Source organism: Cervus canadensis, chromosome 1 (genome assembly GCF_019320065.1).
Source record: "Cervus canadensis isolate Bull #8, Minnesota chromosome 1, ASM1932006v1, whole genome shotgun sequence".
Lineage (NCBI taxonomy): Eukaryota > Metazoa > Chordata > Mammalia > Artiodactyla > Cervidae > Cervus > Cervus canadensis.
This window is the reverse complement of record NC_057386.1, coordinates 127363266-127389992: the sequence shown is the minus strand read 5'-3', so window position 1 is coordinate 127389992 and position 26727 is coordinate 127363266. Positions and strand designations below refer to the sequence as shown.

Here is a 26727-nt window from a genome sequence, read left to right as displayed (position 1 = left end):
CAGGGCACACACATACTAAAAAACATATTTGTTGTCTATCTGACAAATAGACAGGTATCTTGTATTTTATTTGGCAACCCTATCTCCAGTTAAACAATTAAACTCAACATGGTATGCCCACTCTTCAGACTGGGGAACAGGATCATGGAATCAGCATGACATGTCAGTATTGGGAAAACTGCACACAGGCTTGGCTGGAAGTAATGAAATATATTTAAGAAGTCTGTACACCAAAATTACAATAAACATTTATTAAGGTGTAATTTTCACAATATTTTCATTCTGTTCTGAAATTGGTCTACAAATATCTCTATGTAACACCAAAGCCAGTGATTTAATAAATAAGAGAAATGTACGGATTGCTTTGCCAAAAAAATAAGCCTTATACATTTATGTCTATTTATATTTGTAGAATCAGTTTCCCAAGGCTCATGAAACTAAAGTGAGCACACGCCACATAGGCACACACACACACCACTATATTAAAATCAAATGGATTCAGAGTATCAAATTAAATGCCATGTAAAATTTATAACCAGATACACGAAATGTGAAGTTGACTCATGAATACACTGTGGATCATGGGTACCATACCTCACAAATATGATTTCCAGTTGAGAAGAGGGAAGTAAGTGCTAGGCTGGATTTTAAGTGAGCGCTAATCACCACCATCATCACAAAGAAATCAATTTAATTACAGTATTCAAAGAGTTAACACACATGCGGATATTAAATTGACACTACAATAAAATCTTTAAATCTGCAAAAAGACATTAGAACATATGGTTGATAACACCACTAGCTGCCACAGATTTTCAGTAGATGGTGCAAAGGGCAATCAGGTTTTTAAATCACCACCAGGGAAACACTGGTCCTGGTGTATCTCCTACAAATCAAGGAATCAGTGAAGAGCAGAGTGCAGATTTCAGTAGGCTGGACAAGCTTTGTTTATTCCAGATCCTATTTATCACATTGATGGTTGTCCAAGTCTTAATTTGAAGGCTACTGTATTAGATCCTGCAAAAGTATATGCTTCTATTATTCACAATAAGGAGCAAAGCTTGAAGTACTCAAACGGCCATACAACAAAACTTTTGCAGAATGGTGATGTATTATCCAAAAAAAGTTGGGGGAGGTGGGTGACACCTTTAGGTCTTGGAAATTCCTTCTATTTTTTTGGCCATGCTATTTCCCCCATCAGGGATTAAACCTACGTCCCCTGCATTGGAAGCATGGAGTCTCAACCACTGGACTGCCAGGGAAGTCCCCAGAAATTTCTGTTAAAAGTGAGCTAGAGGGATGGCTGTGTGTGTGCTCAGTTGCATTCCCTTTGTGACCCCATGGACTGTAGCCTACCAGGCTTCTCTGTCCATAGGATTTTCCAGGCAAGAATACTGGAGTGGGTTGCATTTTCTACTCCAGGGGACCTTGCTGAACCAGGGATCGAACCTGCAACTCTTGCATCTCCTGCACTGGCAAGAGGATTCTTAACCACTAAACCACTCAGGAAGCCCCCATACTACACTTGATCTTAGCCAAAAGGCCAAGAGGTGATGGCAAGAGCTGGCTTTTTGGTTCAGTCAGTCAATCCAAAACCCATCAGAAGTGATCGGGTATCAACCTATAAGGCCAACATCCTTCCTCAAAAGCATCTTAAGAAGTAGCAGAGGGAATTCTTTGGCAGTCCAGTGGTTAGGATGCCTCGCTTTCACTGCAGAGGACCCAAGTTCCATCCCTGGTTGGGAAACTAAGGTCCCATGAGCTATGCGGTGCAGCCAGAAAAAAAAAAAGAAAAAGGAAAAACAAAAGGTAGCAGGAAGCAAGGGGATGAAGTAAAGCAGGATTCCCGATAGTGAGAAGGTGTCTTAGCCATGTTTTAGATTCTGCACTGGACATCTGACGTGGTATTCCTAACCTCTCTAGGTTACTGAAATGCCACCAAAGTGGTTTAAACCTTCCCCACAAGCCAGCCCCAGGGGGTGGGTGTACAAAAGTCCTTTTACAACCCTCGCAAGTACTGACCCCATCCTGCGTGTTCACCCTTAGTGCCAACAGGAAATGTCTCCAACTAGCTACTCCCCGCCACAGTCAGCAGGGCATAGATCCTGCTCTCCTGTCTGCTTCTTGAGTCCACGTGGGACAGGCTTCCTGGGGTCGTGAGAGGCATGGTATGCCTGTCGTCTCCGGGCAACTATAGGTATTTAAAATCTCCTTCAAAGGCAGTAACCTCTCTCCATGATGTCACTCGGTCCCCTTCATAAAGACCCTGGCACAATTCACAAGACCAGCTTTCAGGAAATTCTGTCATTGCATTTTGCTACAAGAAATGATATGGGGTTAAAAAAAAAAAAGAAAGAAAGGCGAACAAACCAAAAACAACCCCAGAAGGCAAGTAATGCTGATTGGTATTGGAAAATACAAAAATGGAAAATATGAAAGGCTGACGTGCCACAAAAGCATCTTTGCCAGGATGTCAAGGAAGAGATTGCTCCAAACATTGATCCCAAAACATCCACAGAAATCCAGCAAGTTGGAGATAACAAATCCTTTTTCTTTTCTGGGCTCTTTTCTGCTCTTGGTATTTACTGCAATATTGAAGCATTGAGAAATTAACACTGATGAACTTGAAGATATCTAAAAAACTGAGTTTTAACTATAAGAGATTCACAGTAGTTTTCGTCAGGATGTTTTTATATCACACTGAATGATATGTTACACTAATATATTCTACAACCCTGAAGATATAAAAAAACTCTTCAAGGTATGAGATATGATACAAAAATACATTTCTCATGTACAAAAGAGAGAAAAAAGGAGATGAGGGGTATTGGCGGAGGTCAATTATCCTACAAGCTTCCATGGAAAGAAGAAAAAAAAAAAAATCCCAACTATTTGAGGATAAGAGGACGCCCAAGCAAAAGTCAAATTTACGTATTAAAAAGGAGGAGTTACGCATATTGAACCTCTGTGACTTCCATCAGAATTTCAAGGACTATTCCACCCTGAAGTGATACTCATAAGGAACTAATTAACTTTTGTTAAAAATAAAGACATCTTTCATTTGGGTGTATCAGATTGTTCAACTGGCTTCATAGCCTACACTTAGCCAATTCAGAAAACAAGGTGCATTTTTTAAAAATATTTATTTATTCACGTATTTGGTTGCATTGGGTCTTAGTTGCGGCACATGGGCTTAGTCGCCTCATGGCATGTGGAATCTTCCTGCACCAGGGATTGAACCCATGTCCTTGCATTGCCAAGCAGATTCTTAACCCCTGGGCCACAGGGAAATCCCGAGGTGTATATATTCTTAACAATAACTTCCAGTTGATGATGAGGCCTCAGTCCGCCAGCACCCAGATATGTGAGCCTTCCTCGATTTACTAGAAGTTAAAATGATTTTTCTGCTAGGGTCTCAAGACATCACAGTTCCAAAAGGTTTCCAGGTGTGAGGGTGGGCGAGAGAAGGGTGGATGTTATACCCAGACGGTAATTTAAAACTTAAAATCTTTGTGCAGAGAATGTCAATTACCCACCTGCCTAACATGAGCAAAGCAAACACCCAAATGTGCGAGACATAGAAGCCAAATGCACAAGGGGAAAGAAGGCAAACATGACCTCCCTGGAGTTCTCTATACCCTGTGTGAAAACAGATTTGTCTCTAAGTATCTAAATGACAAAACTGGAACGGCTTCAATGCAGAAACCAAGGGGTTTCCAATGCCCATGGGTAAAGATTTGCCCAAGCAAATTCTAGAGGACATGTATATAATTTCAAGAAGTGAGCTGCAAATGCAAGACAGTTTGGGTCCTGTTAATGTGCACCTTAAAAATAGAAGTTTCATGAACACTCTTGAAAAACATCTGCTCCTCTTTTCCAGGTACTTGCAACCTCAAATAAAGCAGTACAGAAACACAGCACAGAAGAGTTGGCAGGCAGTTGAGTTTTCTCTGAAAGGATTCCTGGACCAGAAAGTCTTGGTTCCACCTGATCTGACAGGGGTCTCGGCAAACCTGTGTACAGGGGTTCTGTGACGGGGCTGCCAGGACACGCAGGTAGGCAAGGAAGACCAATGGAGACAGCCACGAAGCCTAGTAGCAAAACCTGGGGCTTCATTTCCTTAATTTCCTGTGCTTGTTTGGTACCCAGAAAGGGGCGTCTCCACTAGCCCCTGATCCAAGCCTTGCAAAGCCCCCTTTGTTCAGGACCCCCACAGCTGTCTGTCCCGCATGTACCTCTCTTCACCCCTAGAGACCACTGAAAATGAAGCCACCACAGATTCCAAACCAAAAGCACCTAACACATATATTGTAAAAATTTCAGATAAAATAAATCAGATCTTTTCCAAGTCTGGCGGGTGTCTGCTTATTGTTCCTGAGAATGCTTTATAAGCAGCAACAGACTTGAAAGGTTATTAGCTGCTATGGTTGGTTTTCCTTTCCTTTAGTCCTGAGTCAACCAAAAACCAAAATGAAATAAGTATACAAAAAACCCTGGAGAGTGTAGCTTTCCTATATCCCCCTAGCTGGCCAATGGTAAAATTAGGACTCAAATTAGATACCTGATGAGCTTCAATGCTTGCTCAGGCAGTTCTTGGTATCAAACTCCAACGCTATTCCTTTGCCTGGTTCTTGAATTTTCCTTTAGAAAATGTGGAGGTTAAAATACATCAAAGTACAGAAGGGGGAGAGAATCTTAGGTTTTCTACAAATAATGATTTCTTCATTTAGAAATCTGATTGATGGGGGCTTGGTCAGATCATCTAGGATCTCAAAGACATTGAGTTTCAACCTTGAAACCCAACAGTCCACATTCAGAAGCGACACAATTCATCAAATCAACATCAACCAAAAACAACATGAAATGAAGGTCACAGCTTTGGAACATGAAAAGAACGCACACAGACCTCAACCACCAATCCCCGTGCTGCAAAAGCAAACACTTGCCTTGAAACTTTTCCAAAAGGTCGAATTAGCAATTTCTTCCCCTCTGTGTAAAGTTTTAATAAGCTCAACTCGATCTGCCTTTATTAAAAAACCTTACAAAAGATGTATTTAAATGCTTGAAAAAATTAACTTTATGCTCTATGCACAGATAAACTTCTCTTACTGTACAGCTAATATGGTTATATCCTTTGTTTAAAAAATATTTTTTTCCACTAATGACACTTGGTGGGTAGTCCTATATCAATGATCTTGTCAATTCCTCCCGGAAGATGTCCTAAGAGTTGACACGTGGCCGGAAACACCCTCACAAAGCGCCCCTCTCTTGCTCAGGCATGTTTATTAAGATTGTTTGGGGTTTGGCGTTCTTTTTTTTCTTCTTCTTTTTTGTTTCCGGAGAGAGGGCGCTGGTGGGGGGGGAGCCGGCCGGCTGGCTGGTTGTCACTTGCTGTTGGGGCGGTCAAGACTCTCCAGCACACGGGTGAGGCGGATGTTGAGCATTCTGACCTGGTTCTCCAGTTGTTCCAGCTTCTCCTCCACGCTGGGGCCACTGGGGCTGCCTCGCCAGTAGAAGCCCATGGGCCCGGTCATGAAGTAGATGGCCACCACGAAACACAAGGGCAGCACGGCATTCTCAGGCTCGCCCTCGTATTTGTGAAGGATGTACACGCAGGACATGGAGAACAGAATGACTCGCACCACCCAGAAGAAGCGGCCGAACACCAGGTGCAGGGTGCTGAAGGTGAAGCCCAGGGTCAGAGACAGGAACCAGTAGGCCAGGAGGACGACGCCTACCAGCAGGAGGGCTCGGGCAGGGCTGTTGGCCACCGAGCTGGGGTTGAAGTACTGGGACAGGTTCGAGACTGCAGGACAGAACAGAGGGACAGCGGCCGGTTACGGGGAGTCACGGGGGTTCTCTGCGAGCTGGGTGGGTGGCTCAGCTCACTGGCTGGGCCTCTTCCACACCCTGAGAAACTAAAGCTGGCTGCCTGGGTATAGAACCCTGGGAGAGGACAGGGCAACACTGCTCTATCATGGGTTTAAAACACCTTTCAGGTAGGGCAGAGCCTGTACACTGGCCTTCAGCTGCCCTCCTTCCTGTCTTCCATACCCAGCATTAGGCTGAGCGCATGGCTGTCTAGGAGAAGGGTGTTTCCCAGCCTCCCTTGAAGCTAGCTACATAACTAAGTTTTGGTCAAGGAGAGGTGGGCAGAAGTGTTTTGGGATGGCTCCCTAAAAGTAGTGGGAATAGGCCCTTTACCTCTTCTTCTTCTGCCTGCTGGAATGTGGATGTGATGGCTGGTATAGGAGCAGCTGTCTTGGGTCATGAGGGAAGGGAAGTCACCTATTGGGGAGCAATAAGATGGAAGGGGCCTCGGACCTGAGGAGAATGTGCTGCAAAGCCACCTACCTGCCTAGCCACCTACCTGTGAACTTTTCACATAAGAGAAATATAAGCTTCCATCTTGTATAAGCTGCTGTAATTTGGGGTCTCTGTTACTCACAGCCAAACCTAATCGTAACTGGTACCCACACATGAAGTTCCATCTTAAGAATGGAGTGAAATGGAGGACGTGCATCTTCTGTGTGCCCGACTTAAGAAAATTTCCAAACAGAAAAGTTAAAAGGATGGTAATATAAATACTCCTATCAAAATCATCTAGGTTTAACAATGGTTAACATTTTGCTCCATCTCTAGTCACATATCCCTCCCTTTTTTTTAACCAAACCATTCGAAAGAGGCACACATCATACTTCAGCATGCAACTTTCTCTCCCACGTTTATTGAGACATAACTGACATACAGCACTATTTAAGTTCACGGTATACAGAATGACTTGACTTATATTGTGAGATGATCATAGTAAGTTTTGTTAATATCCATCATCTCCACAATAGTGTAAAGCAAATGTATTGCAATTAAAAATACATAAGCAAAACAAAAAATGTCCATCATCTCATAGATAGAAAAAAGTTTTCCTTTTCCCGAGAACTTTGAGGATCTCCTAACTCTAATAACTTTCAACTATACTGCACAGCAGGGCTAAACCCAGTCATCATGTTGCACACTACACTCCCAGGATTCATTTATCCTATAACTGAGGTTTGTACCTCTTAACCATCTTCCTCCAATTCCTCTACTTTCCATTCACTGTCTCTGGCAACCACAAATCTGACCTCTCAATTTAGGAGTTCATTTTTTTTTTTTTAAGATTCTATATATAAGTGAGATTATACAGTATCTGCTTTTCTCTGACTTATTTCACTTAGCTTAATGCCCTCAAGGTCCTTCTATGTGGTTGCAAATGGTAGGATTTCCTGTTTCATGGCTGAAGAATATTCCATCATATATAGACACACCAACATTTCTTTATCCATTTACCTGTCTGTGAACACTTAGGTTGACTCCATGTCTTAGCGATTCTCAGTAACGCTGCAATGTACATGGCTGGGGACAGGGCAGGGGTGGGGGTTGGCAGTGATGGTGTAGTTATTTCTTTGACGTAGTGTTTTTGTTTCCTTCAGATATATTCCCAGAAGTAGAACTGCTGGATTGTATGGTTAAAATGAAATTTTTTTTTTAAACTTTACTGATTTATTTTTGGCTGTGCTGGATCTTGGAAGCTGCATGCAGGCTTTCTTTAGTTGTGGCGAGTGGGGACTACTCTTGGGTTGCAGCGTGTGGGCTTTTCATTGTGGGGCCTTCTCTTGTTGCACAGCACAGGCTACAGAGCATGTGGGCTTTAGCAACTGTGGCCCACTGGCTTAGTTGCTCCAAGGCACGTGGAATCTTTTCGGACCAGGGATGGAACCTGTGTCCCTTGCACTGGCAGGCAGATTCTTATCCACTGCACCACCAGGGAAGTTCTCTACTTTAAAGAGGAACTCCACACTGTTTTCCATAGTGGTGGACTAATTTACATTCCCACCAACAGTGCCCAAGGGTTCCAACTTCTCCACATCCTCAGCAACATTTGTTCTCTCTTCTCTTTTTGGTAAGTCATTCTAATAACCAAATTAACATTTCACTGTGGTTTTGATATGCATTTCCCTAATGACTAGCCTGCCGAATTACTGGTAATACAGTACCTTTTTGTGTACCTGTTGACCACTCATATAGAAAGAATATGTTTCCTTTTTTTCATAAATATGAAAACATTCATATTCATATGTTTCCTTTTTTTGGAAACAATGTTTATCCAGGTCCCTCGTCATCCCCCCACCCTTTCTTTTTCCCTGGCCACACCATGTAGCACGTGAGATCTCAGTCCCCTGATCAAGGATTGAACCCGCACCCTCCGCAGTGAAAGCTCAGAGTCCTAACCACTAGACCGTCTAGGAATTCCCTTTTGTCCATGTCTTAATTTTTTTTTTCCTGCTATTGAGTTGTATGAATTCTTTATCTATTTTGGATATAAACTCCTTAACAGATACGTTTGCAAATATTTTTCCATTCTGTAAGTTCACTTTGTTGATCGTTTCTTTGGTTGTGCAGAAACTCTCTAGCTTGATGCAGCCTCGCTTGTTTATTTTTGCTTTTGGTGTCAAATCCAGAAAGTCACTGCCAAGGACAAGGTCAAAGAGCTGACTGCCTGTTTTCTCCCAGGAATTTTACGGTTTCTGGTCTCACATTTAAGTCTTTAATCCGTTTCGAGTTAATTTTTGTGAGTGGTGTGAAATAGAGATCTGATTCCATTCTCTTACATGTGAATGTTTTCCCAGCACCACTTACTGAAGAGATTGTCTTTCCTCCATTAAGCATGCTTGGCTTTCTTGTCAAATACTAGCTAACCATACGTGCATGACTTTATTTCTCGGCTCTATTGGTCCATGTGTCTGTTTTTATGCCAATACTATTGCGTCTTGCTTTAAAGCTCCATGTTTTTTTAAAAAATATTTTTATTTACTAATTTGGTTGTACCAGGTCTTAGCTGTGGCACAGGGAATTGCCGATCTTCGTTGAGGCATGCAAAATCTTTAGTTGCGGCATGTGGGATCTAGTTCCCAGACCAGGGATCAAACCCTTGCCCCCTGCAGAGAAAGTGCAGACTTTTAGCCACTGGACCACCAAGAAGTCCCTGCTCTAGTAAATTAACTGAGCAAAAGGAGTTCATGGGAATTTCTAGTTTGCGGCCAGTTGCTCAGAAGCACAGGTGACAACCTGGACTCATGATCGGCATCCAAAGTGGAGGGTGGTCTTGTGGGACTGAACCCTTTGCCTGTGGGGTCTGATTCTGCCTCTAGGTAGATAGTGTCAGAACTGAGTTGAATTCTCTGTCACCCCACGGTATGTACACATTGCTAGCTGGTGGGGGGAAGCCTACACACACACACACTTTGGAATTGGGTCCAGGAACCTTTTTCAGTCACACACCTAGGGCAGAGTGGAGCTGGTATTTCAAGGCAGAGTCTGGTTGACAGAGCCACCCAGTCCCTGCCCTGTCCTCAGGCAGCCTCCAAGAGGAATCCCTACTTCCCCCATTTTGTCACAAGTGTCACAAGGCTTCCAAGGCTTCAGAGAAAGTCAACAATTTGAAGATGGGAGACTGAAATCCTTCCTTCTGACTCTGGATGCTATTTCCCAGAAAAGTGTCTTCAGCCAGGAGATCAAGGGTGGAGCTAACTGTGCTGTCTTTATAGTGGGCACCGAGCCCAGGAAACATGGTAAGTGTGAGTTGAGATGTGCTGAGCCAAATACAGGCTAGATTTCCAAGACATTAGTATGCCCCAAGATGTAAGACACCTTGTTAATAATTTTCTATTGATTCCAAGATGAGATGACATTTTTTTTTTCTTGTGGCTGTGCTGGCGGCTTGTATCAAACCCACACCCCCTCCAGTGGAAGCATGGAGGTTCAAGGGAAGTACCAAGATGGCAATATTTTTAATATATTGGATTAACTAAAACACCTTATTCATTTCACTGGTTTCTTTTTACCTTTTTAACATGGCAATTAGAACATTTAACGTCACATATGTGGCTGGCATTCTATTTCTATGGAACCACTCCAGGCTAAGGACTCTCCATTTTAACCAGTACCTTGAAACATTCTGAAGCAGGCCATTAAAGCATTGTGCTCACAGATGCATTCTGTACCAGAATACCCAACTCCGGAGTCCAGTTTCCTGCAAAACCTTTTGCACCTTCAAACGTCTCAGTGTAAGACACACACTCTAGAGGTTTTCAGATGATTTGAAACTTAATGCATCAAGGGGAAAAAAGCCACAACACAGAAGTGAGTTCTTTCACCTCTGAATGTGCCAGCCACCCTTCTCATGAACATGAGTATTCAGGGCCTCTTGGCTGTAGAAGAACTCTTTGATCTTCACTGCGGGCATGCGGGATCTTTAGTTTCTGCACGTGGGATCTAGCTCCCCAACCAGGAGGCTGACTTGACTCCAGTCTTTCATTTCAAGCCGAGTGCAATTTCTTGCAGTCAGGTTTGTTTGTCCAGGGCTCATTGGTCAGGGATGGAAATACCGAGAGTTTAATGATCTGGGAAGGTGGTGGAAATGGATTCCAAGCGGGATTGCACTCAATTGCGGGACCCAGGTTGTGTGTTGACTCAGCCGGAGTCCCAGGAGGGGCCCTCCGCAGCCCCAGGGGGCTTGGAGCTGCACGGCAGCCTCTCAAACGGCAACGCTGCTGCCTCCAATTCTCTGCCTAAGGCCTCTCAGAGACTGAATTTAGTGGTTCAAAGCCAGAGGGTGGGTTCCCAGGGATGGAGGGGATGACAGCGGGTGCGAACCAGGGTATGGGTTTGGGCCAGCAGCCAGCTCAGCTCCAAGGCCTCAGTCTCTATCTGTAAGGTGGGAGTGTCAGGACCGATGGAAAGGGTCGGGGGTGGTGGGTGGATTCAAAGAGATGGAGCGTGGAACTCAGAGAGTGTACTGGTCTCCTCAGGCTTCTGTAACAAACGACCAGACGTGGTGGCTTCAAGCAACAGGACTGGAGCCTCAGTGCTCTGGGGGCCAGAATTCTGAAGTCAAGGTGTGGGCAGGGCTGCACGCCAGCTAAAGCTCCAGGGGAGGCTCTCTCCCGGCCCCTTCCGGTCCCTGGCTCGTTGACCGCACCCGTCCTTCTCCATCTCCGTTTTCACATTCACATGGCCATCGTCTCCGTGTGTCTGTGCCTCCGTCCAAATTTCCCTCTTTTTAAAAAATATTTATTTTTATTTATTATCTGGCTGTGTCGGGTCTCAGATGCAGCATGCAGGATCTTCGATCTTCATTGGGGCAGGCATGACCTTTAGATTCGGCATGTGGGATCCAGTTCCTTGACCAGGGATCAAACCAGGGCCCCCTGCATTGGGAGCTCGGAGTCTCATCCATTGGACCACCAAGGAAGTCCCTTCGTCTTCTTGTAAGGACACCAGATGTTGGATTGAAGACCCACACTAACCTAGGATGACCTCATCTCAGCTTGATTACATCTGCAGAGACTTCATTCCCCAATAAGGTCACATTCACAGGTGTGGGGGTTTTGAGGGGGCACTTTTGGAGAGGGACACCTCAATTCGCCAAAGCAGTGAAGCAGTGGGGCTGACAGGCCTCCAACTCCTACTGACAATGGGCCTTTTTGTACCAGGGGCAGAGCCGGGCCGAGGTTGCAGCCTGGAGAAGGCACGCAAGACGTAGCTCACGGATCTCAGAGGGGAAATGATAACAAATACACACACGTGGGAGGAGGGCAGGAGGTGGGAGAATGCCAGTGTGAGAACTCAGCATGAGGGGTCCTCACACAAGGTGGTCAGGAGGGGCTTCTTGGAGGAGGTGTCATTTAGCAGAGACCCGAGCATGGGAAAGACGGGAGCAGGCAAAGGGCTGGGAAGATCATCCCCAGCAGGGAACACATAGAGCAACTGGAAGGCGTCAAGGACTCGGGTATGTCCAAGGGCTAGGCAGTGTCCTTGGTGTGAACTTTGTCAATTGAAAGTGCATCAGGAAATCACTGGGCAGTTTTAACGAGAGTGACTTAATCTGACTTTTATGTTTTGTTTTTTTAAAATCACTAACCAAAAAAGTAGTAATTAAAAAAAAAAGTCACTCTAGCTGATTTGTTGAGAAGGGACCCTGGGTAGGAGATAAGCAGGAAAGCGCTCACCCAGAAGGCCTAAGGCCACTTTCCAGAAAGGTTTGCAAGTTGGGCCCTTGGCCAGCATCTGGGAACGTGGATTTCTGGACTGTGAGATTGGGATGCATAAGAAATAAGTAGCCTCCATCCCCATTTCTGGCACAGGCTCCTAAAAACCTTGCAATTTCCTAAGTGATAACAGCAATAAAGGTGTCTTGATAATTCACAGCCCCTTTCACACATACCTGTGTTTGTTAATCAGGTGATTCTGAAAAGCCTCTAAAGATGTAGGCTGGTTGCCAAGGGAACCAACTTGGTTTTTAAAGGGTTGAGCCTTTCGATTGACCCTCCTGACCTCTTGGGAGGAGGTGAAGGTTGAATCCATCACCAGTGGCCAATGAGTCAATAGAACTCGGAACGTAAAAGCTCCGAGTCCTGCCCACAAACCCTGCCCCATGCACCTCCTTCACCTGGCTCCTATCACCTTTCATAAAAAAACAACTATCTACGAGTAAACAGGTTTCCTGAGTTCCACAAGCAGCTTTAGGAAGTTACTTGAACCCAAGGAGGGGATGCGTCATTGGTACTCTTGATCTATACCAGCCAGTCAGAGGCACTGGGGACAACCTGGCCGAGTGTCTGAAGTGGGGGCAATTGTGGGACTAAGCCTCTGACCTGTAGGATCAGATGCTACCTCCAGGGAGGCAGGGTCAGAACTGAGTTCAATCTGGGCCTGGAGGTTCTGCACAAACAATGTGGTTCATGCTGATACCTGCTTTCGTTCCAGGAGTCTGGAATTTAGAAGGTGCAAGGCAGAGGGTGCCTACATGACCAGCCCCCCAGTAAACACCCTGGGTGCTGAGTCTCGACTGGATGTCCCTGGTTGAGGACACTTCACATGGGGAACAAAGCGTGTCCTGTGTGACACCCCCACCCCCATCCTGGAGAGGACTCTAGGAGCCTGTGCCTGGTTCCCCAGACTTCACCCCACGTGTCTTTCCCTTTGCTGACTGTGCTCTGTCCTTCCCTGTAACACATCACAGCTGAGGGTACCAACAAACGCTGGGTCCTGGGAGTCCTTCTAGAGATGCACGGGACCTGGGGGCGGGGGTGGTCTTGGCGATCCTGACACAGGCGGCTGCAGGCTTCCTGGAGAGAGGCAGCAGCCTGAACTCAAAGGCTTCCAGCAGCTGCCTCCTGATTCCTGGACCAGCACACTGACTTCCTGGGGATCACACACTGCTCCTTCCGATGATTCTGTGAGCACCTCATTCTCTGTATTAAATCACTTCCTGTCTGAGTAACTGGAGTAGTTTGTTATGGACCCCGACCACCCAGAGACTCCACCTCCAGTCCCTGAGGTTTGCCTGAGTGACAGTCGTGTCTGACTCTTGGAGATCCCATGGACTGCAGCCCATCAGGTTCCTCAGTCCATGGGATTCTCCAGGCAAGATTACTGGAGTGGGTTATCATCCCTTTCTCCAGGGGATCTTCCTGACCCAGGGATTGAAGCCAGGTCTCCTACATTGCAGGCAGATTCTTTACCATCTGAGCTAACAGGGAAGCCTAGGGACAGACAAGTTGGCACTACCCACCTACACCTTCTAAGTAGCATCTGGGAATCTCAGTTACTTACAAACACAACTATGATAATAAAATAGGTTCTCTTGTATCCCCTCCACCCCTGTCTTCTCCTGCACCATCTGCCCTGGATACCACTCCCATAATTTGAGAAGCACCAGAATGAAACACAGCCTTCAAATGAATGCCCAACACCTACCGTCGAGTCCAAGAACTTCCAAGAGCTCTGCCCAAACTTTCCACACGGTTTCCACAAACATGTCCACTCCCAGCACGAACCTCTCAGTCAGCCTTGTCAGGAACTGCAGAAATGAGAAAAGTCATTACCAACTCGGCCACAGCTTCCTTCTTCCCAGCCCAGCCAAGTTTACACTTGAACGAGAAAACACAGCCAGCCGATGACAAAGGCCACCCCAGGGCTTGGCCAAATCGCCCAGGGAATTGATGGAACTTGGGACTAGCTCAGGGTGCCAAGAACCGAGAGAATATGGTCAAATCTCCCTCCTGGACTTCCCTGGTGGTCCAGTGGTTGAGAACCCACCTGCCAATGCAGGGGACATGGGTTCGATCCCTGGTCTGGGAAGACCCCACATGCCGTGGGGCAACAAAGCAGGTGTGCCACAACTACTGAAGCCCGTGAGCCCTAGAGACCGTACTCAGCAAAAAGAGAAGCCACGGCAATGAGAAGCCTGCACACTGCAACTAGAGAGTAGCCCCAGCTCTCTGCAACTAGAGAAAAGCTGCCTGCAGCAACAAAGGCCCAGCATAGCCAAAAATAATAAATAAATAAGAAAAATATATTTTTAAAAAAGTCTCCTTTCTACAGGTGGAGGGGTCCATCGGAGAAGCCAGGAGCCCTCCGCAAAGCTGCTCACTTCACTTTGATTACTCCCAAAGCCCTCTGCTGACTCTTGTCAAAGTCCCTGCCTGAATTCTCATTTCTAAATGGTGGGAGGTGTTGCAACCAACCTATTTCACCTGGAGGCTGGGCGCTGCTGCACGGGAGCAACTCTAAGGGGCGAGAATGGCGGTTTTCACAGTTGAGTCCCACCATCACCTCTCGGGCTCATGCAAACGATGGAGACGCACCTCCATCCCAGTTTTAAGGACCCAGGGGCCTTGGAGGGCTGCAGTAGCTCTCCCAATATGAACACAAAGTGCAGCTTCATTTCACTTTATTTTTTAAAAATAAGTGATATGCCATCCACATGGTATAGCCTCACTTCCTACAACCTGAATCCCCTTCCAGAGACAACACTGTTACCACTCGCTTGTAGATCTTCCCTTACTTGCCCAGGTGAAGAATGGCACAGACAGGGGCTTCCCTGGTGGTCCAGCAGATAAGATGACTCTGCGTTGCCAATGCAGGGCGCCTGGGGTTTGATTCCTGGTTAGGCCCACATGCCCTGCAGTGTGACCAAAAGATAAAAAGGAAATGACCCCACCCCCCCACACCTACTAAATTATACACTTTAAATGGAGACTGTATAGTATTAATATATGAATTATTCCTCAATAAGTTGCTATTTGAAAACCGGAAGGATACTAGCATAACACTGCAAATCAACTGTACTTCATTTATTTATTGGCTGCATTGCATCTTTGTTGTAGCACTCAAGCTTAGTCGCCCTGTGGCATGTGGAATCTTGTTGGACCAGGGGTGGAACCCACGTCCTCTGCATTGGCAGGTGGATTCTTAACCATTGGAGCACCAGGGAAGTCCTCAACTATACTTCTGTTTTTCAAAAAAATGCTTTTCAAACTGAAAGAGTAAGAAATAATAATGGAACAGTTGACATTAAGAAAAAAATAATGTAGGAATGACAGAAGGAAGTATCTATGTCAGGGAAAAGAGAGTCCCTGGACCTCTCTTGGATAGGGGTAGGTGGGTGGGGGCATTTTGGAGAATGTACCATCCCCTGGAGAGAAGACACACCGGTGTCCATTTAGTTATAATTCTTTTCTTGTTAAAGAGTTTCACTGACATATCATTTACATACCATAAAGTTCTCGGCTTTAAAACGCACGATTCAATGTTGTTTTTTTTAAATCCCCCATAATTGAATTTTAGAACATCTTCATCACCCCAAAAGGAGTCTTGTCCCCACCTGCAGTCGCTCCTCATTCCCTCCTCCCCTCAGCCTAGGCAACCACTAATCTTCCCGTCTCCACAGTTGTGCCTTTCCTGGACTTTCTGTACACACAGAGTCAGGCAATCTGTGCCCTTTTGTGCCTGGCTCCTTGCACTCAAAATAATAATATCAGGCTTCACCCATGTGGCACCCATGTGAATCGGTACTTAATTCCTCTTTCTTGCCAAAGAGCATTCCCTTCGGGGTTCTCCACGCTTTGTTCCTCCTCTCGTTATTCTTTAAAAGCATCACAATTTGTGCCCATTTGTCCATAGGCAGCAATTTCTACATTTTGTTCAAGTGGAGGAAAAGGGAAAGGACTCCCTGGGGCACCTGGGGAAAAGATCAGCAGGCCTTTCAAGGGTACCAGCTCCCCTGAAAAGGGTGTGGGAAAGTAGCTATTTGGGGAGGAAGAGACATTACAGCTTCTGCTGCCTCTGACCCTCTCTGTGCCTCAGTTTTCTCAGCTGTAAAATGGGACTAGGGAAGAATGGACATTAGGGAACTTCCCTGGTGGTCCACCAGTGGGTAAGAGTCCGTGCTCCCAATGCAAGGTGGCGCGAGTTCATTCCCTGGTCAGGGAACTAGATCCCAGATGCTGTAACTAAGAGTTCCAATGCTGCATCTAAAGATCCCACGTGCTGCAACTAAGACCCAGTGCAGCCAAGTAAATAAATATTAAATTAAAAAAAAAAAAGATGTGGGGACTGCTTAGGTTGCCTGTGTCAGATCGGAGGACGAATGGGCAGCAACCCAGTGTGCCCAGCAAGGTTGGAGGTCCAGTCCTCTCTCCAAACAGAGTCATCTCCTTCCCACCGAACAACTGTCTTTGGGCAGGCGTTGGGAAACCCAAGGGCCCAGACAGGACCTGGCTGTGCTCAGAGGAAAGTTCAGGCCGACCTTGGGGACCAGCCGGGGCAGGACAGGGTGATACATGGAAAGGCTCACGTGGGCCTTTGGGACTGGGTGGGTGGGAACACTCGCCCCCTGGGGCTGGCACCGCTCACTGTGGCCTCTGCTTCAACAAGTTAGTCCTTGGTTCCCTGTCTGTGTGAAGACACAGGAGCCCTGAGGGGGTTCTGTGGGCAGCACTGTGTTCCTCCAAATCTCAGTAAAGATGAAATGAGGTCAATGTGGAGAACCTGGATCCAACAGGACTGGGGCCCTTCTTGTAAGAAGAGATGAGGGGCCTCCCCACAGGTCCTCCAGTGGTGAGGACTCTGTGTGGTCAATGCTACAGGCGCAGGTTCCGTCCCTGGTCAGGGAACTAAGATCTCACATGCTGTGCGGCATGGCAAAAAAAAAGTTAACACTGCATTTGATGGGGGGAAAAAAATAAAAAAAAAAAAAAAGAAAGAAAATGAACCCACTCCAGTATTCTTGCCTGGGAAATCTGGACAAAGGAGTCTGGTGGGCTACAGTCCAAGGGGTTGCAAAGAGTCAGGCATCACCATGCCCATGTTTAACTGAATCTCTGCTATACATCTGAAATTAACCCAACATTGTAAATCAACCATACTCCAATAAAAAAATTTTTGAAAGGAAAAAGAGAAAAAGAAAATGGGGACACAGACATGCACAGAGAAAAGACCACTTGAGGACACAGGGAGAAGACAGCCATCCGTGAGCCATGGAGAGAGAGGCCTCAGAAAGCAGCAGCCTGGTATACACCTTGATCTCAGGTTTCCAGCTTCCAAAACTTCCAGATGATATTTCTGGGTGAGTCAGCCAGACTGTGGCCCTTCCTCACGGCAGCCCTGCAGACTAAGGTGGGGTTCAGCGAAGCCCAGAGCCTGAAGCAGTTCACAGAAATAGGTGAAAAGCCAAACCAACGGCGCAGGTTGTATGTTTTTTCTACAACTTATAAAATATAGCCAATATTTTATAATAACTATAAATGAAGTATAACCTGTAAAAAGTGTGAATGTTGTACACCAGGAACTCAAGACTATACATTGTTCAATCATATACTGCTGCTGCTGCTGCTAAGTCGCTTCAGTCGTGTCTGACTCTGTGCGACCCCATAGACGGCAGCCCACCAGGCTCCCCCGTCCCTGGGATTCTCCAGGCAAGAACACTGGAGTGGGTTGCCATTTCCTTCTCCAATGCATGAAAGTGAAAAGTGAAAGGGAAATTGCTCAGTCGTGTCTGACTCCTAGTGACCCCATGGACTGCAGCCCACCAGGCTCCTCCAGCCATGGGATTTTCCAGGCAAGAGCACTGGAGTGGGTTACCATTGCCTTCTCCGAATCATATACTACTGTACATCAACTATACCTCAATTCAAAAATTTAATAATAGAATTAAACAAAACAAATCAAACCAAACAAAACTTGGGCATTCCCTGGTGGTCTAGTGGTTAGGATTTGGACTTTCACCGCAGTGGCCCAGGTTCGATCCCTGGTCAGGAAACCGGATCCCAATTCAAATGAAGCACTTTTGCATAAAGATGTTTTGAGTTGGTCAGGGAAATAGAAAAATGGACTTGGGATGGTTATTAAAAAATTGTCAGGAGCTGTGATGATGGTATTGTGCAAAACATTTTTGCAAAATGTTTATCTGTTAAAGACAGAGACTGAAATATTCAAAAGTGAACCAATATGTCTTGGATTAGCTTTAAAATACTATGCCAGGCTTCAAACATTTTTTTGATGGGGGAAGAGATACAACAAGAATGTCAAAACTGGGTGAAGGGTATAGGGGTTCATCATACAATTCTTTCTCCCTTTGTGTCTCTTGGGCAATATTCAGGATGAAAAGTTAAAATTAAAAAGATTCAAGTGAGCCAACTCAGGAGGCCCGCGGCTGCGGCCAGTCCAAGGCAGAAGACACAATTACTCCAGCTCAGCGTTTCATCGCCCCATCCTAAATCTGGAGGATGTCCTAAACTCTCCTCACCCCCATTACCCCCAAGCACATTTAAACTGGCCCAAGCATCTGTCTCCATAAGAAAAGCAGCAAAGGAGCAGTTTAGAGGTTGCCTAAGGATCTGAGGAATAGGAAGTAAGACAAAGTTAATGGGAACTGAAGTGCTGGAACACACATGAGGATCAGGAATGAGTTACAAAGGGGAAAAGCCACCTCTGGGAGGGTGGGTCAAAGCCATGGGACAAGATGACACCAAGTGTCCTGACATGCTGCCCTCTTAAAGACACAAGGCCCTCAGGTAGAATTCTTACTGGAATGGCAGGTCCTCAATCTAACCCTGAGGAAACAAATTGGATGCATCCTGGGACAACTGAAAAACCAACTGGGTGTCAAAACCACAGGGAGAGGGACTTTTCTGGTGGTCCAGTGGTTAAGACTCCATGCTTCCAATGCAGGGGGCAAGGGTTCGATCCCTGGCTGGGTAACTAAGGTACCATGTGATATGTGGTGAGGCCAAAAAGTAAGATAAACCACAGGGAGAAACCATGTCAGTCCCACTAGAACGGTTACACTCAAAAAGACAGACAACCATCAACAGATGAATGGAGAAAGATGTGATCTATATAAACACACACACACAAACCAGAATACTAATCAGTCATAAAAAAGAATGAAATTTTGCCATTTGCAACAACTTGGATGGACCTGGAGGGTACTCTGCTTAGTGAAATGAGTCAGACGGAGAAAGACAAATAATGAGACATCCCTGGTGGTTCAGTGGTTACAACTCTGTGCTTCCACTGCACGGGGTGCAGGTCCTGGTTGGGGAACTAGGATCCGATGTGCTGTGAGGCAACGACAAAAAGAAAGACAAATACTGTATGATAGCACTTCGGGGGGAATCTAAAAAATATAACAAAGTAATGAATATAACAAAAATGAGGCAGACTCACAGATACAGAGAACAAACTAGCGGTTACCAGCAGAGAAAGGGAAGAAGGGGATGGACGAGATAGGGGTAGAGGTCTAGAGATACAACTACTATGTGTAAAATAAGTCACAAGGATATATTGTATAGCACATAGCTGATATCCTATTATAATAGCTATACATGGGATATAGTTCAAAGATATGGAATCATTGGGTTGTACACCTGAATCTAGTATAATATTGTAAATCAACTATACTTCAATTAAAAATAAATTGAATTAAATATATCCGAGGGGTGGTGGGGAAGACAAGAACGTATGTTGGCGAGGATGGGGAGAAACTGGCATCCTTTTATACTGCTGATGGGAACGTCAAATGGTACCACTGCACAGAAACTCCTTGACGTGTCAGAGCTGCCATGTGCTGTGCTGGGTGCTTAGTCACTCAGTTGTCCAACTCTTTGCGATCCCATGGATTGTCCATGGGATTCTCCAGGCAAGAATGTTGGAGTGGGTTGCCCCTTCCTCCAGGGGATCTTCCCAACCCAGGGATGGAACCCAGGTCTCCCGCATTGCAGGCAGATTCTTTACCGTCTGAGCCACCAGAGAAGCCCAGAAATTCCATGCCTAGGTACATACTCCAAAATATATAGTCATGAAAAAACTTGCACATGAATGTTCAGAGCAGCACTGTTCATAGTAGCCAAAAAGTGGAAACAACCCAAATGACCATTAACTGATAAGTGGATCAAAGGAAAACCCTAAGAAGGAATGAAATACTGACAAAAGCTTCAAAATGGATGAACCTTGAAAACATGCTGCTGGGTGAAAGAAGCAAGATGCAAAAGACCACCTACTGTCTGACTCCATTTATAGGAAATGTCCAGAATACATACGCGAATTCATAAGAACAAAGAAGATTATGGGCTGCCAGGGGTTGGGGGAGATGGGGTGACCACTAAGAGATTTAGGGTTTAAGGCGGGGAGGAGTGATGAAAATGTTTGTAACTGATTGTGGTGGTGTACAGAAATGTGGTAAAATGTACAAAATGTGATGATGTACAACCCCACTGAGTATAATAAAAGCCACTGAACTTTCAGTGAATGAATTGTATAGTATCTGAATTATAGCTGAAATAAAGCTGTTAAGAAAAATAAGACATGAACATCAAGGTCATAAAAGCACCCCCTACTCCCATTCCCAAAAGGGTAAAAGGGACTTTCATAGATTAAAAGGAACTAAAGAGGCATTAAAACCAAATGCAATGAGCTGTTGCTTGGATGCTGTATTTTTTTTTTTAAGTTATAAAGGAAATGTGAATATGGGCTATATATTACAAAATGTTATTGAACTAAATTTAAGTTTTGGGGCAAAGGGGCCATGGTATCATGGCTCTGTAGGAGAAAATATCATGTCCACAATTTACTTTAAAAAAAAAAAAAAAAAGTGTGTGTGTGTGTGTGTTTGTAGAGAAAAAGAAACAGTCTGGGGAGAATATGGTGATCCTAGGTGGAGTGTCTCACTGTTAACTTATTCAATTCTTCCAGCTTTTCAAAGAAAAAGTCAGACAACATTATTTTGATGATGGTGATGTTTTCAGGGGTGTATCCATATGTCAAAATTTACCAACGCGTACACTTTTGTCCCACTTTAAATGTGTGCAGTCTATGTCGATGACACCTCAATAAAACTGTTAAAATGTTGGTGGGGGAAAAAAAAAGACTGGAAAGTGTCAAAGTTATTCTGCTCAAAATATTTTCTTACAAACCAAAAAAAATGCCAGCCTCTTAAAAAGAAAAAGACTAACAGTTTCAGTAATGGCAAAGGAAAACAAAAATCAGTTCCCAGTAAAGATGCCACTGGATTCCGAAAAAGTGAAAAGATCGCCTATCTCACAATAAAATAATAAAACCAAATAGCTTACTGACACCTCTTTGGAGAGGTATTGGAAAGCAGCCCTCACATGTATGACAGGAATGGAAACTGGTGTAACTGGGGAACATTTCAGTAATGTCTCTCAGTACTCAAAATGCATATGAACTGGAACTGTGTATAAAGGACATGGCAGACAAAGCTAGTTTATGTTGTCAGAGTTAGGAGAGAGGTTATCTTGGGGCTAGGGGATTGGACCCCTATATTTCCAGTGCAACATGTGGGTCACATGGGCATGTTTGGTATATGACAATTCATTTCACTGTATACTTAACACAGAAAAGTGCACTAATTATATTTCAATTAAAAATCTTAAAATGCACAGACCCTTTGGTTCAGCAATTGAATTTCTAACAATTTACAGATGAACTTGTATATGCACACTCCAAAAAATTTAGATAGAAAAACCTTTACTGCAGCCAGGATTGGAGTGGCCAATCCAGTCTAGTCGGAAACTGACAAAACATGGACCATCAGGAGGAGTTGGTTAAATGAGGGTACATCTTTATACTAAACACACCAGATGAATCCTTCTTATATCTTCTATCATTTTACTAAACACTTATTCAGTGCCTGGTATTGTATACCATGACTAGTCACATTCAACCTGCCAATTATCTCCTTTGCACAAAGGAGACACACAGAGGTCAAGCAACCGGCCCAAGGTCACAGAGCTAGTAAGAAGCAGAGCTGGGATTCGAACCCAAGTCTGTGGGAGAGCAAGGCCTAGGTTCTGAACCAGAAGGGCTGGGGTTAATTTTAGACAATTCCTAGATAGAACATAGAGTGTTTCATTAAATACCCTCAAACTTTACAACCCACTAAGAAGGTCTGGCTTGTTGAAAACTATAGTTGCTAGTAGATTGTTTTCCTTTAATTATAGTTAACAGAGCAATTTCCCCAAGTCTCGCTGGTCTAGGCCATACTCCACAGGAAATGTCAGGGAGCCTCATTTTGGATGCTCCACTGATGGAGGGGCACAGGGAGGGTCGTACACCAAAAGAGCAGTGAAGGTACCAGCGCGGACTCCAGACCCACTGTGTACATGTGTGTGCATACTCCGTCGTGTCCGACTCTTTGGAGCCTTCCAGGTTCCTCTTACCATGGGATTCTCCAGGCAAGAATACTGGAGTGGGCTGTCATTTCCTATTCCAGGGGATCCTCCTGACCCAGGGATCGAACCTGCATCTCCTCCATTGACAAGTGGATTCTTTACCACTGCACCACCTGGGAAGCCCCACTGTGCCTGGGTTCAAATCCTGGTTCTGCCACCCAGGCTGACCTGAAGCCAGTCACTTTACCATTCTGTGCCTCAGTTTCCCTGTCTGTAAAATGGAAATATTAACAGTACCAACCTTATAGGCCTGTTCTAAGGATGAAGTGAGTTATTCTATTTATAAAAGGACTCAGAACAGGGAGCATTTATTTGCTAGAAGGGATGTCGCCCAATTCACAAATTGCTGATTAAAGCCAATTAGATAAAAAATAATAATAATAAAGCCAATTAGATCTTAAAAAAAAAAAAAGGCATGGATTTCCCCGGTGGTTTGGTGGTTAAAACTCTGCACTTCCACTGCAGGGGGCATGGCTTTGATCTCTGGTTGGAGAACTAAGATCCCTCATGCTGCTTGGCCAGAAAAAAGGAGGCGTATTTTAAACAAACATGCGTGCTAGGTTGCGTCAGTCGTCTCTGACTCTATGCCACCCCATGGACTGTATGTAGCCCACCAGGCTCCTCTGTCCATGGAATTCTCCAGGCAAGAATACTAGAGTGGGTTGCCATGCCCTTCTCCAGGAGATCATCCTGATCCAGGAATCGAACCCACGTCTCTCATGGCAGGAGGTTCTTTACCACTAGTGCTACCTGAGGAGCCCTTCCAATATCTGTCTAAATTATTAACAAATATTAGTTAGTATTACGGTCATCCCTATTGAAAGCACAAACCTTCCTTCAAAAGGAATTCTGATTTCAAGATTCTCAGATACTTTGCCAGAACACAGCTGTATTATTGATACCAACCCACATCTGAACCCCTAAATATCTACTTTGTATTTCATGTCTGTGAATCTCAGATTCCTAGATAGAATGATCAGCCTAGACATGGTGGCTTGTGCTAAACCCTCCCCAAAAAGGGCCATACTTCTTTTTGCTGTGAGAGAAAGTAGCTCAGCCGTGTCTGACTCTTTGTGACCCCATGGACTTTACAGGCCATGGGATCTCCAGGCCAGAATATTGGAATAGGTAGCCTTTCCCTTCTCCAGGGGATCTCCCCAACCCAGGGATTGAATCCAGGTCTCCCGTATTGCAGATGGATTCTTGACCAGCTGAGCCACAAGGGAAGGTCTTTTTGCTGTAAAACAAATGATTTCTGCCTTCAAATGGCTAAGGCACACAGTAGGAGAGAGGTGCAGATTCACCCTGCATACTCAGGCAGTCTGAATGGCCACTTCTCTGCACTCAGGTGTTCTTGTGCTCTCCCTCTGTAGTCAGCTACAAAGAGATATTCCCCCCACCCCCCTCCACCCCCGCCCCATTACCCACAACCTTTACAGCTTCTCAGAACACCCATAGGAGAGGATGGTCAGAAATTAACAGCTTTCCTAACAAATTAACTTATATTTCATCTCATCCGATTAGAATATTCAGCCAGTCTGATCTGAGATTTAATGTTTTCTTTCCCCTTCATCTCAAGCAGCAGAAAACATTTTTTTAAAACCTGAAAGCGCTGCCAGCAGGGATAAGCAACCAAGATTTGAGCCTTGGCCAGGATATAACTAACAACAGTATCTGATACTGATTCAGCCATGACTCTGGGCCAAGAAGGGACCAACGATTCATAATTACAAGAGGAGATGATTACTATCCCCATTGAAGGAATAAAGAGACCGAGCCTCAAAAAAGTGAAGCCAGTTGCCTGAAGCCATCCAGTCAGAACTGGAACTTTTCTCCACTCCAAAAGCCCAGGGCTGGTGCAGAGCAGAGAGCTTAAGAGAAGGAGCACTATGGGCTGTACTCCAGGAACTGCCTGACCACATGCAACCGTCCCCCTAGTTCACTTCCCCTTGCTCGGTGGACTTCTGCCCCCAGTGGTTCACCCAGCTGCCGAGGGCAGAGCGGGGAGAGAAAGGGCTTCTCCGGAGCGCTCAACACCATCCCCAGGGGCCAGGGGCTCCTCAACAGCTCCAAAGTAAATAAAAAGCTCCAAGTGAGAGGCCCGGCACACAGTAGGTGCTTAAACGGGTTACTGTGCCAGGTTGCCAAAGCAACGGAGCAGATTGCATTACTCTCATTCTTAAAAAAAAATAACAGTAAAATAATAAAAAGCCTAAATATCTTCAAAGCAAAAGGAGGAGGGCCTAAGGTGCTCAGGGGAAGCGGGTCGGCGGTAAGGCTACAGGAAATTCGGGGTTGCTGGGGAGAGCGCAGCAGCGTGGGGAGAGGGCGCCGGCGAGCAGGGCGCCCCCTGGGCAGCCGCCACGGTGCCTGGCTCACAGTAGGCGCTCATTCAAACGTGTTGAATGAATGAATGAGAGGCGCGGCGGCGTCAGAGCTGCTGAGAGGCGGCCCGGACTGAGTGCCCCCGGGAGCAAGGTTCAAGGAGAAGTACCGCATGGAACACAGGGCGCGCCGAGGCCCTGCGCACTAGACCTGCGCCGGAACTCGCCCCCAGACACGACGCTGGCCCGGGTCGGCTCGGGCCACAGGCGGCAGGCCCGGAACCCCCGCCCCAGACCCGGGCCTCCCTCTTTCTGAGCCCCGGCCGGCCTGCAGCCCCAGAGGCCGCGCACGGCCCAGGAGGGCCCTGGGCGCCAGGTGCGCGGCGGCCGAGGCAAGGTGACCGCGGGCGCGGGCCCAGCGCCCACCTTCTGAGCGGCGCGCACGTTGTCCTCGCCGAACAGGCTGCTGACGCTCTGCGAGAAGCTGTTGACCGTGCGGCGGTAGCTGTTCTTCTCGGTGCCGCCGCGGCTCCGCGCCCCCTGCGCGCCCGGGGCCACCAGCCCGAGCAGCAGCAGCAGCAGCAGGAATCCAGTCCGGGCCCGGGGTCCTCCCGAAGCGCGCGCGCCCATCCTGGAGCCGGCGGGATGTCGGGTCAAGAGGAAGGATGAGGGCCGCACGGTGGGACGCCGCGGCTCCGGCGGGGATCGCGTTGGCGCGCTAGGGGGCCGCGCGCCGCACCTTTGCCCGCGCGCCGCCGCCGCCGCCGCCGCCGCGCCAGCTGCCCCGCCCCGCGCGCAAAGGCGCGACGGCCCTGCCCACGCCTTGCCCCGCCCCCGGACGCGGGACCTGCCGAAGACCTGGCGGGAGCGCGGGACAGCTGTGAGGTTACCGATCTCCCCGCCCCCGTCCCCTGCCCAAGCCCTCTGTGACCTGGTGGGGCTTTAAATCTTTCTTTTAAAAAAAAAACCAAAACTTTATCTTAAACTTTTCTATAAAAAGCAACCCAAGATTGTAAAGGTGAAGCAGCGCCAACAGGAACAATGACTACCATTGATCGGGAAATATGAATTATATATATTTTGCATATCGTTGAATTTATAACACCCAATAATTGGCCACCTTTGCCGGTGGCAGGGGCACCAGCTTACTCATTCATTCTGAAATGTTTAAAAGAAAAGCATTAAGCACTCCCTCCTGCCCTTCTTGAATGAACTCTATTTCAGAGTCAGCAAATAGTTGAGAACGCGAAGTTCTTTTTAGGAAATCCAGGTAGTAAATGAAAAGGGAGTGAGAGAGATTAGAAAATAAGTTTGCACCCCTTAATGAAATGATGGACCAGGCCATGATCATCAACAGACTGAAACCAAAAGGTGACATGTTGGTGGAGAACTTGAAAATGGAGGGGCCTGGACCCACCAATCTTGGTGGTAGAAGTACCAAAGCCACCTGTGTGATGGATTCTTCCCAAAACACTTTGGACCCTAACTTGATGTGACCTCCACATCTAACTCATGGTTTACAGGAAACATAGGGAATGGAAGCAAAAAAAAATTAGCAACAGCAGAAGTTAAAGTCAGAATGTGGAACACTGAACAGCATAAATGACCTTAGTTTCTTCAATAAGTAAATGATATAAAAATAAAACAATTTTTGTCAACTCAGAGTGAAAAGTTATCTTTTAAAATATTTACTTTATTCATTTACTTGGCTGCATCAGGTCTTCATTGTGGCAGGCAGGAGCTTTCAATTGCAGCACGTGAGATCTAGTTCTCTGACCAGGAATCAAACCCAGGTCCCTTTGCACTGGAAGTATGAAGTCTTAGCCACT

At 46.0% G+C, this 26727-nt stretch overlaps 1 protein-coding gene across 1 annotated transcript; it reads right to left on the bottom strand.

Annotated features, from left to right (window-relative positions):
• Positions 1–226: 226 nt before the first annotated feature.
• LOC122424628 (BRI3 binding protein) lies at positions 227–25693 on the bottom strand. The gene is made up of 3 exons (XM_043442660.1): positions 25325–25693; positions 13798–13900; positions 227–5806 (listed from the first exon to the last, which is right to left on the bottom strand). Exons 1-3 carry the CDS (start codon positions 25526–25528, stop codon positions 5385–5387), a joined length of 729 nt encoding a protein of 242 aa, XP_043298595.1. The 5' UTR covers positions 25529–25693; the 3' UTR covers positions 227–5384.
• Positions 25694–26727: the final 1034 nt, after the last annotated feature.